The sequence below is a fragment of the Amblyomma mixtum genome, chromosome 3, assembly GCF_055824585.1.
Source record: "Amblyomma mixtum isolate Tamu chromosome 3, ASM5582458v1, whole genome shotgun sequence".
Lineage (NCBI taxonomy): Eukaryota > Metazoa > Arthropoda > Arachnida > Ixodida > Ixodidae > Amblyomma > Amblyomma mixtum.
Genome location: NC_143014.1, coordinates 213,150,596 through 213,164,335, shown reverse-complemented (window position 1 = coordinate 213,164,335; position 13,740 = coordinate 213,150,596). Strand labels below are relative to the sequence as shown.

General features: G+C 45.1%; 1 protein-coding gene across 3 annotated transcripts in view; it reads left to right on the top strand.

Moving 5' to 3' along the window:
• The window catches only part of LOC149353565 (carboxyl-terminal PDZ ligand of neuronal nitric oxide synthase protein-like), a 44,878-nt gene that overhangs the window by 21,601 nt on the left and 9,537 nt on the right, over positions 1 to 13,740 (top strand). For all 3 annotated transcript variants that reach the window (XM_089582657.1, XM_089582658.1, XM_089582659.1), the window contains 3 exons: positions 1,887 to 2,105; positions 6,094 to 6,246; positions 9,081 to 9,317. In XM_089582657.1, the coding sequence (XP_089438783.1) occupies positions 1,887 to 2,105; positions 6,094 to 6,246; positions 9,081 to 9,317 (609 nt within the window). The remainder of the gene's footprint in view (positions 1 to 1,886; positions 2,106 to 6,093; positions 6,247 to 9,080; positions 9,318 to 13,740) is intronic.

Genomic DNA, 13,740 nt, shown 5'->3' with positions numbered 1-13,740 from the left:
TCCAAATGTTGTGGGAGCAGTAGTGCTCCACTGCTACTGCTGCATTGCTTTAGTGCATAGCACTGCATACTCATTGGTCAATTCTTGTGGAAATGAATAAAAGTGCAAAAGACAGTGAAGGGGAAGCAACTGTAGATGACCAGTGGAGAATAAAATCTTCTCATACCAGTTAGACTGGCAGCAATGGTTGGTGCCGCTGGCCAACTGGGAATGCACATGCTTACATTCTGCACCTGCTCAGACATCGCATGAGAGAAAAAAAGAGAAACTTTATATTCAGCACAATGTTTAGCACTGAACCGGTCGATGGCTAGCCGGACCAGAGCTAGCTGATCATCTCATTGGGCTGACGCCAGGGAGGCATGCCAGGAGTGTTGGGAGGGGCAAGGAAAATGACGGGGGGAGGGTGGATTTGATAGAGACTTGGCTGAAGAGACAGTGTTCCAAATTAGTGTATTGGGAGGGCCAATGGAGGCATGAGGGGTCTGAATGGCGGCAATAAAGGGTGCAGGGGTAGTGAGGGTGTTTGATGTGTGTTTGAGGCACAGTGAGGTCAGAATGGGAGGCAGGGAGTTGGGTGAGGTATTGCACATCATGCTGAGTGCAGTAAATAGCAAATGCTCATGTGTATCCCCCAAATGCCATTGTGAGTGTAACATTTCTTAGTATATTTATGCATGCGTGTTGTTTCAATTGGGCTATCTTGAAAAGAGCCAGTTTTTGCAGCCAAAGTTTTTTACGGTTACTAAAAATAAATAGGTCATGCAAATGTCTTGTGCAGGGTAAATGTCTCACATTTTCGTGGGACATGCTTATGTCAGAAATATTGTTTTGTTGATTCACAGGCTATACTTTCAGTGCAGATTAACAAAAAGTGTGCTACTTGTCAATGTTGCCAGACTGCTTACTGTTCCCGCAAATGGTTTTTGTTTGCACTGGAACTGTTCTGTGGTATATAGGTGCTCGTAGAACCCAGTGATGATGCAGTGTAATTGCACTGGCCATGGTTCCAAAGTTACCTCTGATAGTAGTAATGATGATGATGATGTTATTTTGATGGCACAAGGACAGTTTGGCCAAAGAGCGCCATGGCTATTTTATTTGGTTTGCTCGAGGTGTCATCAAAGTCCCATTTTTCTAAGCACTTCACCCCAGTGAAACCAAGCACCAGGCCAGGGTAGTAAGCCTTGCACCCACAGGAAAACCATTGGATACTCAGCGGCTCTGGGGATTGAATCCTGCACCTCCCACATAAGAGGCAGATGCTCAGACCACTAGGCCTCCGCTGCAGTGCAGTAGTACCTAAATGTTTAGATCCAAGTTAGTGTCCAGCCGCCGTGGTGGCTCATTGATTATGGCACTCAGCTGCTGACCTGACAGACGCGGGTTCAATCCCGGCTGCAGCGGTTGAATTTCGATGGAGGCGAAATTCTAGAGGCCCGTGTGCTGTGCGATGCCAGTGCACGCTAAGGAACCCCAGGTTGTCGGAATTTCCGGAGCCCTTCACTACGGTGTCCCTCATAGCCTGAGTCGCTTTGGGACGTGAGAACCCCATAAACCAAACATACGTGAAATTAGAATAAGTTTTTTGTCTCACAGATTTTGGTTATCCTGTGTATGTTTGTGCACCCTCACACAGAGGGACTTTACTAAGACACTTATGAGTGTATTAGAGGTTTTTGTGTAGATTGGGTTTTTTCTCTTGTTGAAGTATGTCACCTGTGTGTTATTTGCTGTGTCCCGGTAAGATTTGCACTGTAAGCTCAATTTGCAGTATGTCACTGATCATTTGTCTTCAGTTTGTTTTGACTTCCAGTGCCCTAGGTTAGTTCCTGTGTTTTCTCGCTGAGCTCATTCCTTGCCTGACTGGCGGGATGTTTCTGCAGGTGAGTGCTACCAATGAGGGTGCCAGCCTGTCTACGCCACCGCCTGCTATGCCTGTGTCCCTGGTACCAGAAGGGACGTCGTTGTCTCTGTACCATCAGCTGCAGCTCATGCGTGCCCAGATGGAGCATCAGGCCCAGCAGGCCCAGTCGGCCGTCAGTCAGGCCCGTCACTTGCGAGACCAGCTCTCAGCTGAGGCAACTGCCCGTTCTGAGGCCATGGTGAGGAGAACACCCTCTGGATTGTCTCCTTTTGCCATCACCCTCCAGGTTGCTAACTCAGTGCTCAAGGCGGCTTGGTACGAGTTCGTCTCCAGAACTGCCAACAGCATACATAGCACCAGGTCTGTTAACATTCACTGCTGAAAAAGGATTCAAATAAGATAGAAAAATGTGAAACCACAGATGGCTATTAATAGTTTGCTATCTGGTCTTTCTTCTTTTCTTTGTTTTATTTTTGGAATAGTAGTTGTACAAATGGCTAGTTACATATTTAGGTGTAATTTTATTCCTCATTTGAACTCTTGAAATGTTTTGGTGCAGATTGGCACATAATTTTTTTCTATAAATGTGGCCTTCTACGTGACACTGTAAATGGAACACTAGAAAAGCAGTGTAAATCTACTGGTTTCGAAGAACATTCCTTCATTCCTTTTTGTTTGCGCCGCCGCGGTGGCTCAGTGGTTATGGTGCTCGGCTGCTGACCCGAAAGACGCGGGTTCGATCCCAGCCGCGGCGGCTGAATTTCTTTGGAGGAGAAATTCTAGAGGCCCTTGTACTGTGCGATGTCAGTGCACGTTAAAGAACCCCAGGTGGTCGAAATTTCCGGAGCCCTCCACTACGGCGTCCCTCATAGCCTTAGTCGCTTTGGGACGTTAAACCCCATAAACCAACCAACCAACCAACCAACCTTTTTGTTTGCATTTTGTTGCTTCAAGAAATGTTGATCAAAGATGCGATATCAGTCAGTCTACATACAGTCTGTGCTTGCACACTAGAAAAACATGACATGTACAGCTCTTTCGATAGCTTTTGCTGTGAAGTTCATCAAAGCAGTATACGGATGCAAGTGCCACATGAGCACTGTTGTACTGGTCATAGCACCGATGGGCCTGAGTCTTATAATTCCATTGCCTCCTATTAGTAGTAAAAAGCAGTCACAAGTGTGTTGGATATGATAAAATTGTTGGGCAGAGTATCATAGTTGAAAGAGTTGTTACTAGAGGAGTGCGAATATTGAAATTTTCGATTGTGAACTATATACAGGTGCGAAAAAAAAAAAATGCCTTCAAAAATTTAATCGAATACCAAATATCTGGTCAGTACAAAAAATAATTGAGAAAAAGATGAATAGGCAAATGTTATTGCCTTTGTTTTTTCAGAATAGTGTATGCTTTGCTGCTGAAATAAAGAAAACTGGACTGGCTCTAAAACATGATGTGCATTGAAATGTATATTTCAGTAAAATGAGCTTCTGAGCAAGTTGTTTGCATACTTGGAACTTGACTGCAGTGCAAGAAGCACATTCACATTAGGAAGGCATGCACACACATGGATGAAGCAGTCATCCATGTGCGTGCATGTCTTCCTACTTTGAATGTGGTTATTGTTCCACAGTGATGTCACAAGAAATGTATATTGCTTGATTAGACAGTGCAACAGTATGCGACCTGTCATGTGGTCATAACAAAACGAGATCCGTGAATTGACAGATAACTGGCAACTGCAAATAATGTGGTAGGTAGATAAGCGGTTGTAGCGCAATGTCTAAGAAGGGAGAAAAGCAGTAAAACCTCGTTAATTCAGACCTCAAGGGACTGGAACAAATGCTCTAATTATCTGAAGGTCAAGTTATAAAATGCCTCCAGTCGCCAGGAAATGCCGAAAATGTGGAAATGCAATGAAGCGTCATGAGGAGGCTCGTCGCCTAAATTATGAAAACCCCGTGACAAGTGCGCAGTTTCGACGTGCAGGAAGAACAACGCGGACATAAGCAAAGGGAGCGCACATTGGCATTGGAATGGCAAGTGTGCTTCTAATGTGAAATGGCCAGTAACGCTTCAGTCAGCATCCGAAAGTGGCGCACAGCTGGGTTTGGACAGCTAGCAAATGCGTGGTCAATAGCCGCTGTCGCTGCAGACTAGCGGTGGAGGTCAGAAACTGAAACTACGCGGCCTGGCTATTTTATGACCTAGCGACAGGGGCCTTCCTATCGTCGTCACACCTGCTGTAATGCATACATAAGATGTGCACATTCTGCAATACACCATGCAATAGGTGGGATTTATACATGGTCGCTTGATACCCGCTTCATACCCCCCCCCCCCCCCCCCCTCCACAAACACACACACACGCACACACACACAGTAGCAAAATGAAAAAAGGGGCAGTTGCGCATAATTTGAAAATGTGCTAAGGACGGCAGTCTGGGTTTCGGCAGCACATCTATCAGAGCGGTACCCGGCTGGCCGCGCTCCTTCACAGTGGCTCCGCCTAGGACAGGCGGTGTCTCGACATCATCCATTGCGGAGCCAACGAGAACACACCACAGGGATCGCATTGTGACACAAAAAAAAGGGGGGGGGGGAGCTAATTGGTCCTGGCAGTGGCTCTTCTTGCCCACGCAGACAGGGACGCTGTTTCCATATTATGTGAAAGACCACACGAATACATATAAAGCCCCGCTTTAACCAAGCTGTATGAACATGCCTGTGTGGCCTATGGGTAGCGTCTGTGACTCGCAACCGGAGGGTCAGGGGTTCAATTCCCAACTAATTACCCCAATTGCATGACATGAAGATGCAACGGAACCAATATTTCGAGGTATGTGAGTTCAAGTTCTAGCTGGTATGGCTGCGCCGGCCAATCTGAGTGACATATTAACTTTGGTCTTCTAGGGGACACCCCTGGAAGCATTCATCAATCGGCAGAAGCAGTGGAGCATCTCTGGTGCTTAGTTGCAACAAAAAGTGCAGTGCTACAGTCGCATCTTCTGCGCTCACCTCCTCTGCCTGTAGAAAACATGGATCCCACCACATTTTGATTAATCTATTTTTTTTTTTTAACTAAGTGCACTGCACACTCAAAAACAGAATGATATGTTTTATTGAAACCATTATCATCATTCTGATAAAATATGCATTGGAAGTTATTTCTCTTTATTAGTGAACGGAAACAATTTTGTAAGCATTACTTTTGAGTACAGCTGCCATGCAACCGCAGTAATGCCTAAGTTGGTTTGATGCATTGAAAAGAACAATTGATTGTTTTAGAAGTGGCTTACCTGCAAGGCTGCGGGCAGCTGTACCTCTTCTGCGATGTTAGAGACCATGAAACAAGGAATACAGTTGCTAAGTCAAGCCTGTTTCGATAGCAGCATGCGAGTCACTATCTTAGCTGCTGGTCTAATGACACTTTGCGTTACCACTGAGTGTCACCACTGTTTCCACTGAATCAGCTTATCTGCGAGTGCTTGCAGGGATCAGTTTCGCACTGGATTGAAGTTGAAATATGGGCCCCAGGTTGTGATCATGCCTGTTGCTATTGTGTGACATTCCCATTTGTGGCAAACTGTCATTCAGTCCAGCCAAACTGATTCAGAGCCTGTCAGCTTGATTGCTGTGAAGTAGTAAGACTATATTGCTCTGCACAAATGACCGAGGAATTAAAAGTGTGTATAGTAGACGAGAGTTCCTAATGCACTGTATTTTTATCATTCACAGTCTTATATGCTCCAGTGCACTTCGTAGCTTCTATTATAGTGCTGACAAACTTTCAAACAGTCTATAATTTCACATTGTTACCAAAGCTAGATTAAAAAAAATAATTTTAATTAAGCATTACATTTGGATTGTTCCAGTACATACTACACGTGGTCTGGCAACAAAATTTCTGTTGGTCATTCATCGTGTGTGTCTGCAGTTTTGGTGAGATATCATGTTGTCATTCTAATTATTTTAGTCCAGTGCAGTAATTTTGTGAGTAGTGTAGAGAGAAATGTACAGAAAACCATGCCTTACACACTGTCCAGTTACAGTGGCCTTGAAAATCTATGCAACATGTATGTGTGGTGTCTTAGCTTGTTGTATTATCATTGAGTTGCATTTGTTGACTAGAGTATAGCCATAGTGTTCTATACAGTACAAAGTATGTAGCAGTAGGGGATGCAGTAGAGCACCTAAAGTTACCTTCATGTCTTTTTGATGTGCAGTCGCAGAATCAGCAGCTGATTGTGCACAACCGGGAGCTACTACAACATATCCACTTGTTGGTGAAGCACATCCAGGAGCTTGAAAAGAAAATAAATCGACTTGAAGGCAAAAGTGACCATCTGCAGCCTGACCTCTCCCCATCCCCACTTCAGGTGACATGCTTGCACTGCCAGGAGCACTGCTTCTCTTGGCTTTTGTTAGTCTGGGCAAACTTTGTTCATTTGATTTCAGAAGCACGGTTGGAATTTTGTCCCCAAGGCACTTTTGATAAAGCATGGGTGAAACTGTTTTTGTCTTTTAACCGATGGAGTTATGCTGCGCAGGCAGCCAACACTGCACTTACTTGGCAGCTCTGTACTCATAAGCCATGACAGGTTTTGTAATTGAAAAGTTTAGTCAAGAACATTCGAAGCACACTGAGATGCAAAGTTTGGTAAGCTGGTGATCAGCTCTTTAACCACCAACCGTGAGCTATACTCGTCATGGGAGAGTGTATCAATATCTCATGTGAATATCCACAATTTTTTCGTGAAAATTATGCATGGTTTCGTGTCAGTGTCCTTGCATGTAATGGAGAAACCTGCAGAAACTAGTAAGGTAGTGGAGCTGTTCCTCAAAGTGCTCAATTCGGCTAGTCCATAGGTACCACCATCTCATCATGCCCCTTAGTTCCATACTTTGTTATTTGTCAGGGATACTCACCTTTTTCATTTAAAGCTGAATTTCTAAAATTGAATTTGACGTAATTTTATTAATTTAGTTTTTTTCTGTTTAAGCCGGAAAGGCCAGCCTATTTTGCACAGCTCGACGTTTGAATGCCATTTTGCTGCCCTTAAGTGAGCATTGCCTATTAATGGATTGTGATTTGCTGGAATGTGTAACTTGTTGTGAGTAATCTGAGCGTGATCCGTCACAGCGCCTATTATTTTAAGGTTGCACACCTGTGATGTTTTGAAAGATGCATAAACAGTACACAGTGTCAGCTACAGCAGGTCGCTGCTGGCATGTGTCTGAATGTTGGAGCAGCCATATTGAATTTAGATGGGTACTAAGTTTTTAGCATGCTTTTGTAGGTGGATCAGTGACGAGCACCTCTACAGCCACAGCAGGGATAGTGCCTGGAAGCGTTAAGCCACTGCTTTAGGCTCATGCATGAAACACCTTTCATGGCAACAGAATTGACAGGCATACTGTAGGCCATTCACTGTATTGGTCAGCAGAGCACAAAGCAATGGACTGTGTTTTGCGATTCAAGGCCTACATTACAGCTCATATGCATACCCGGCCATTGCAGCATAGCAGGAAATGAACGGGCTGATGCTGAAGCTAAGCTTGCTTATGCTGATGGGGCTTTCATTAAAGTAGCTTTCTTGAGAAGTGACGTAGTAGCCTTTCTGACGCACTCAGCGCAAGCTGCCATGCAAATGCAGTGGACCAACGTGCGCCATCAACAGGACTGCACCTCTGGGCTCAATGCAGGTTTACGTTTACGTCTTTTAATAAAGGTTGGGCGACACCAAGGGACTTTGCATCATTGGTTACGGCTTGGTGTCGCCTACACCAAATGCTACTTCCACAGGATTGAAGTTGAAACTAGCCAGAATTGCTTGCACTGCAACATTCAAGAGACAATTCTTCACAGTCTTTGCAAGTGCTTTATTAGACTGATGCAAGGAGAGCACTGGAAGCTAGCGTAAGATGATTGGACTCTCACCCTCTTTCTGAGGAAACTCTCTCAAACTCCAGGGTGAAACTCACTAATGGCTGGTGCGTGATGAATGCTGCTCTCTAGTTTTTGTGTGGCCATCTGTGACACTTTGTGAGTGCTGTGCACGGCCTATATGATTCGCACTCTAGACCATGCATATGCTTGCACGTGTGTGTTTGGACGTGTGTGGCGTGGACTGCACCATTGACATATAGAAAGCTGCATGACCATACCTGAGTGTACTAAGTTGTGTGTTTGCATGGAGACCCATCTCTGAAGCATGTGTTAGTGATGTGTGTCGGTATGTATGCGAGACATATGAGCTGCATGTGCTACGTGTCAAACCTACGTGAGAGATGCGTGCCAGCCATTGTATGTGTGGGCATCTGTATTGTCCGGATCAGTCCATGCAATGCATTGTATTATGACATCATTACCCTTCATTCGGGCTCTAACTCTCCCTTTCCTTCCCTTCCCCCTCCTTCCGTGTGGAGCAGCCGGCCAGGGTCATGTTACTGCTAGCCGACCTCTCCACTTTTCCTCTCATTAAAAGACTATATAGACACCTAATTTTAGTTGCATGTTTTCTTCTTTCAAATGGGGCATTAGACATTAGAATACATGGATCACCACGTGGTGTTAGCCTAGAACTGCTAAATAATTTATAATAATTGAATTTCTTCTGTCATGCTGTTTCGGTTTCGGTTTCATCAACTGAACAATGGCTGTAACATGTAATTTAACCTTTAGGTAAAACGTGAGGAAAGAAAAACCTGTGATATAAACCCTGATACCTAGTTTTATTTCACTTAAACCAGCCTGCTCCAAGAGCTGGAATGACAACAAATGATGTGTTAGCACTCATATTGCCATTTTTTTTCTCTGCCTCACATGACCTTAAGGTCAACCACACATTACAGCCATCGTTCAGTTTATACAACTGAACCAAAACTGCGCCTAAAAGAAATTAATTTATGATTTATTTAGGGGTTGTAGGTGAATTTCACATGGGGATCCATGTATATTATTGTGTAACACATCATTTGAAAGAAGAAAACATGCAAACAAAAATTTGGTGTCTATAGTCCTTTAGACTCCACTTTCTGTCTCTTTGTGCTTCCTATAATTTTTGGTGAAAATGTTTTCTTTCCTTTGTTTTTTCCTGTAAGAAACATATTCATGCCAGTACAATATTTCATGGAGTATTATGCTTTATCAATGCTACACTGTCTGTTTCTTCTTCTGAGCGAGTGTGAAAAAGAGGGCGCTATTGTGCAGATTGGGCCCCCACCGCGTTTTTTGGACCTGCTGTCAGGGGCACAGCCTGCGGGGAAGACACCTTCTCCTGTGCCCCCTGTTGGAGAGCCCTTTGAGCTGGGAAGCCTGTCCTGGATGTCTGGATCAGCGGGAGTCAGTGGAAGCCCCCCACCAGCAACTCCTCCGCACCAGCAGCCAACTGCTGCTTCAACGGCTAATTCGTCCCCTTCCATCACCACAAGCAGCCTCCAGTTACGGGTCAGTGCTGGTGCCACAAGCACTGATTGTTGGGCTAGTTGTTTGGTGTTGTTTTCTTTTATAGTTCTAATAAGCACACACAGACGAAAGCAGTCTGATGTCTTTTGGTATTCCAAATGCAGGGTTACCATTTTAGTGCGAAAGCACCCCTTCACTAGTAAAGCTGAAAAACCCGAGGTATGTGCGAAGACTCAACCATTGACCTTTTGGCAGAGCACCAGTGGCGGAGGCCTTGCACAGCTGCTCCGTCAATGCATGGAACCGGCACCCCCCCACCTCTCCCCATGCACGGCTGACGATAACCTCTCGCATCCAGTTGCCTTTGAGGCACTGTTGCCTCAAGTGCTTTCGCACATCCTACTCGGTCTAACTACGTTAAAACCGTACCATTTTTTTTCATCCAGAACATGCTATTATTGCTAGAGAATGACTGGTTTTTTGGCGTGTTTATACCACCTACCGGTCATACTGCGAGGGTGTGCAAAATAGTCAGATTTGAGCTAATGCTCATGTTGTCTTTTCTCTGTGTGTCCTTGTATGTGTGCTGCTGTTCAAGCTCTGAAAGGGTGGTGCCAAAAGGCACGATTCGCTAAGCATTGGGTGCATTGCTTGTGCAGCATTGGTTGCACAAGCAATGCATGAGCACAGGCTCCACCCTGGGCATGAGCTGGTGCTGCGCTGGCTTCCGGCACTCTAGAAGTGCCAAGAGGAGTGGGAAAGCCGCAGAAACAAAGAAACCCTATAGAAGTCCCTATTTTCACTTGTGGCGTTTCTGCAAACACTGCAAGCAGACAAGATGACAATGAGGCATCTAGGAGCACCTTTAAGGTCTGTGCGCTCTCCTGATTGGTTCAGGAGCTCTTTAGCTTCCGTGGTGCTGCAAGGAAGTGTTGAGAATGGGTACAATCATTTGTCACATGCAAGCCCACCTATATTTCACTGCTCTTGCCAAGCTGTAAGAATATCTGTGTATGCAGCAATAGCCTAGAGCATAGAAAGCAGCAAGAGCGTAAAAAGAGCATAGAAGCTGTCTGATCCTGAAAATGTTGGCAGCTGCTCACTGACACGGTCAGAATGCTTCGTTCGTTCAAAAACCGTGTCTGTGGCTGAGAGCGCTAAGATATGGTAATGCAAGAGCAAAATCTTGTTCTCTCTTTTTTTTTTCATATTTCGCAGACTTTCTTTAAATGTCAGAAACAAGGACCACAAAGGAAGTGTGTGTTGCTACAAAAAACTGAATCAGCTGTTTTTGAACCTGCTCTACAACTTATTGAAACATGCTTGGGCCTAAAATGAATGTAAAACAGTTTACATAATTATTCCTAGCTAATTAGGTGCAATGTCTAAAATACTCCCAAGTTGCACCACACGACTGCAAGCAATATGTCATTGGTTTCACCCAGCTGTGGTGTACCACTTTTTTTTTTTTATGCAAATTGAGTGGGTCAGATATGTGTTTTTCTCTTTCTTTTCTTTGCATTTTGTCTTGGAAAACTAAACAGTGTCTGGATTGTTCAGCTTATTAGAGACCGCTGCTTTAAAGGGCAATAAGGATGAATTCAGGTTGGTATGTATTGACAGATCACTGTGTTGTAATGACAAATACACTACCTTCCCTGAAAACGGAGGTTTTATAAGCTAGAAAAGGTGAAAAAAACATTTATATTACATGAGTCTCCACCACTGACTGTGTTTGTAGGCAAGGTGCAGTGCGTAATGACAGCTTTTTACAAAAGCGTGGATCCCTGAGGTTAGGTTGCACCGCCGTTCATTTCCAAAAGGTGATCAGGGTCTTTTCCGGTCTTGACGTTGCAAGTTTGCATCAAGCGGTGCAAAAATTTTAAAATCCATTTTTCTCAGCAACAAATTCATCCGCCGCTACCTGGCAGGTATCAACATAGCCTGAAAAAGGCCACAGACCGACAACATAACCATAGAGCCGCACAAGTTGTAGACTGTTGTCCTCACTGTCCTTTTAACAGAGTTTTTCATGAAGGTGTAAACTGTGTGTGGAGCAGTAATATCAAAGTCATCCAGCATTTCACTTCACTTCTTTGTCCGCCACAGTTAAAGCTTTGAATGCAAGGGTATCTATGCTTTCTTGTCTGAATTTGAATATTTTGAGCAACTCTTGCCGCCTTCATATTCCCCCCCCCCCTCCCCCCCTTTTATTTCTGTTATAGCCCTGTCATAAATACTATGCTCTTAGTTTTGGCTTTTACTTTTATTATAGTTTTTTTGAGCCGCCGCGGTGGCTCAATGGTTATGGCTCTCGGCTGCTGACCCGAAAGACGTGGCTTCGATCTCGGCCGCGGTGGTTGAATTTTGATGTAGGCGAAATTCTAGAGGCCCGTGTATTGTGTGATGTCGGTGTACATTAAAGAACCCCAGGTGGCTGAAATTTCTGGAGCCCTTCACTACGGAGTCCCTCGTAGCCTGAGTCGCTTTGGGACGTTACACCCTCATAAACCATAAACCATATAGTTTTTTAGATCAGAGGACAGCATTTTTTAGTGGCCAAATGCCTTTAGTATCAGTGGCCATGGCTGTTGAAGATGGCAGTAGCTAGTTGATGGATGAATTATTCTTGTCTGATTCTTGAGAGTGTTGCCAAAGGACCCCTAATAGGGTTTTGAACATTTTAGAGCAGCACGTGCTGTAATTGAAGCACATGGCCATGATCACCGTGGCCGAATATCACTTTCCATAAATCATTGCTAACTTGCGACAGTATGAAAAGTGACACAAGTTTCTCCATAGCAGCGTCTAGAAGTTCCACACATGCTGATCTCATTGCTGATTGTTTCATTAAAGAAGAACAAGGACCTCACGAGAGCGCTGCCATCTGCCTAGCATTAGCTATGTAATGTATTGTCGTGCTCAATACAGCTTGCAACGCGTTTGAAATGAGCAAACTGAGATTTTCAATTTATAGTAAGTTAGTGTGCCTTCACAAAGAGCACCCACCTCAATCATGGCGGCCGGCGGCAGCGCGGCTGTGCACCAGTACGCACGCCTGTTAAATCTAATTAAACGTCCCAGCTCCTGCCTTTTTTTTCTTTAACCCACGTCCGAAAGTAGGAGGAGTCAACCAGCACATGGAATGCCTTTCAGCCAGTCGTGTGGCGGCTTCTCTTTCGCTTTTATTTTGCTTTTTAGGTTTCTGTGAAGTCGCAGACAACATAGCCGCAAATTAGACCTGGGGAAACAAAAATACACACGGACTCCTTACTTTACGTACCACTCCGCCGATGGCAGAACGGCAAGTTGCCGTGCGACTGGCTGAAAGGCATTCCACGTGTTGGTTGACTCCTGCTTTCGGAGGTGAGTTCAAAGCAAAAGGCGGGAGCCAGGATGTTTGATTCGATTTAATAGGGAAATTGGCCGCACGGGCAATAATGTCATGTTTCGACGGGTGTGTAGATAGAATTCCCGTGGTAAAAAAAACGAGCTCAGAGTTCTCTTTAGTGCACCTTTAAAGAACCCCAGGTGATCGAAATTTCTGGAGCCCTCCACTACGGCGTCCCTTATAGCCTGAGTCGCTTTGGGACGTTAAACCCCCATAAATTATAAACCTTAACATGTGGGCGAAGAAATGAAGCAAGAAATGTATTCAGGACAATGCTTCCATGTCATAAAGTAAAGCGGTAACCGCATGAGGCGATATTCCTTCGCGATGCGTCGCGCGATGACGACGCCGTCGCCCATCGCTGTCGCTGGCGCAAACCGCACGAAGCGACGAGACTCAGCGTCGGAGCGGCGCGTTTTCAATGTTGCTCGACTGCTGCCACTTCAGCGTTCAGTCATTTGGCGTTAATTAACGCGTAAAACAACGTTCCTAAGGCTCCACACAAGATAAAACACAATAAAAACATTGAAAAAAATATATGTGGGCAATAATTTTATTTTTGTCTAATACGCAAAGTCACGTGACAGAAAAGCGCACGCATTTTTTCCTTCCTCCATGAGCGCGCGCTCTTTCAGTCTGCTGCCGGCCTCCCCAGCGTCTTTGTCCGCCATGGTACGCCGATGGAAACTCACAATGCCTGTCTTTCTACTATCCCCTCACCCATTTCCTTTCACTTCTACATACTGCCTGCTATCCTTTATTTCCGCTGCCCCAGCTCAGGTGCTACCAGCAGCGATAGCAGATGCCGGGGTAGAAAAAATCTTATACCTTCCATATTCAATGCAAAATAAAAAAAAAACACTACACAACAGCCTGCCGTGGTGAGGGCTACGTCGGCTGCTGCTCCGGTGAAAAAAAAAAAAAACGACTTTCGCGCGCAAAACGGCTCGGAAGTTGCGCACCCGCAAGACCTACCGTCATTGGCTAGTCTCGCGCCGCACTTCCGGGCGATGGGCGAAATTTTCTGCAAACCCAGAAACCGGGCGACGCGATGAGTGGCAGTGGTTCGGCGGC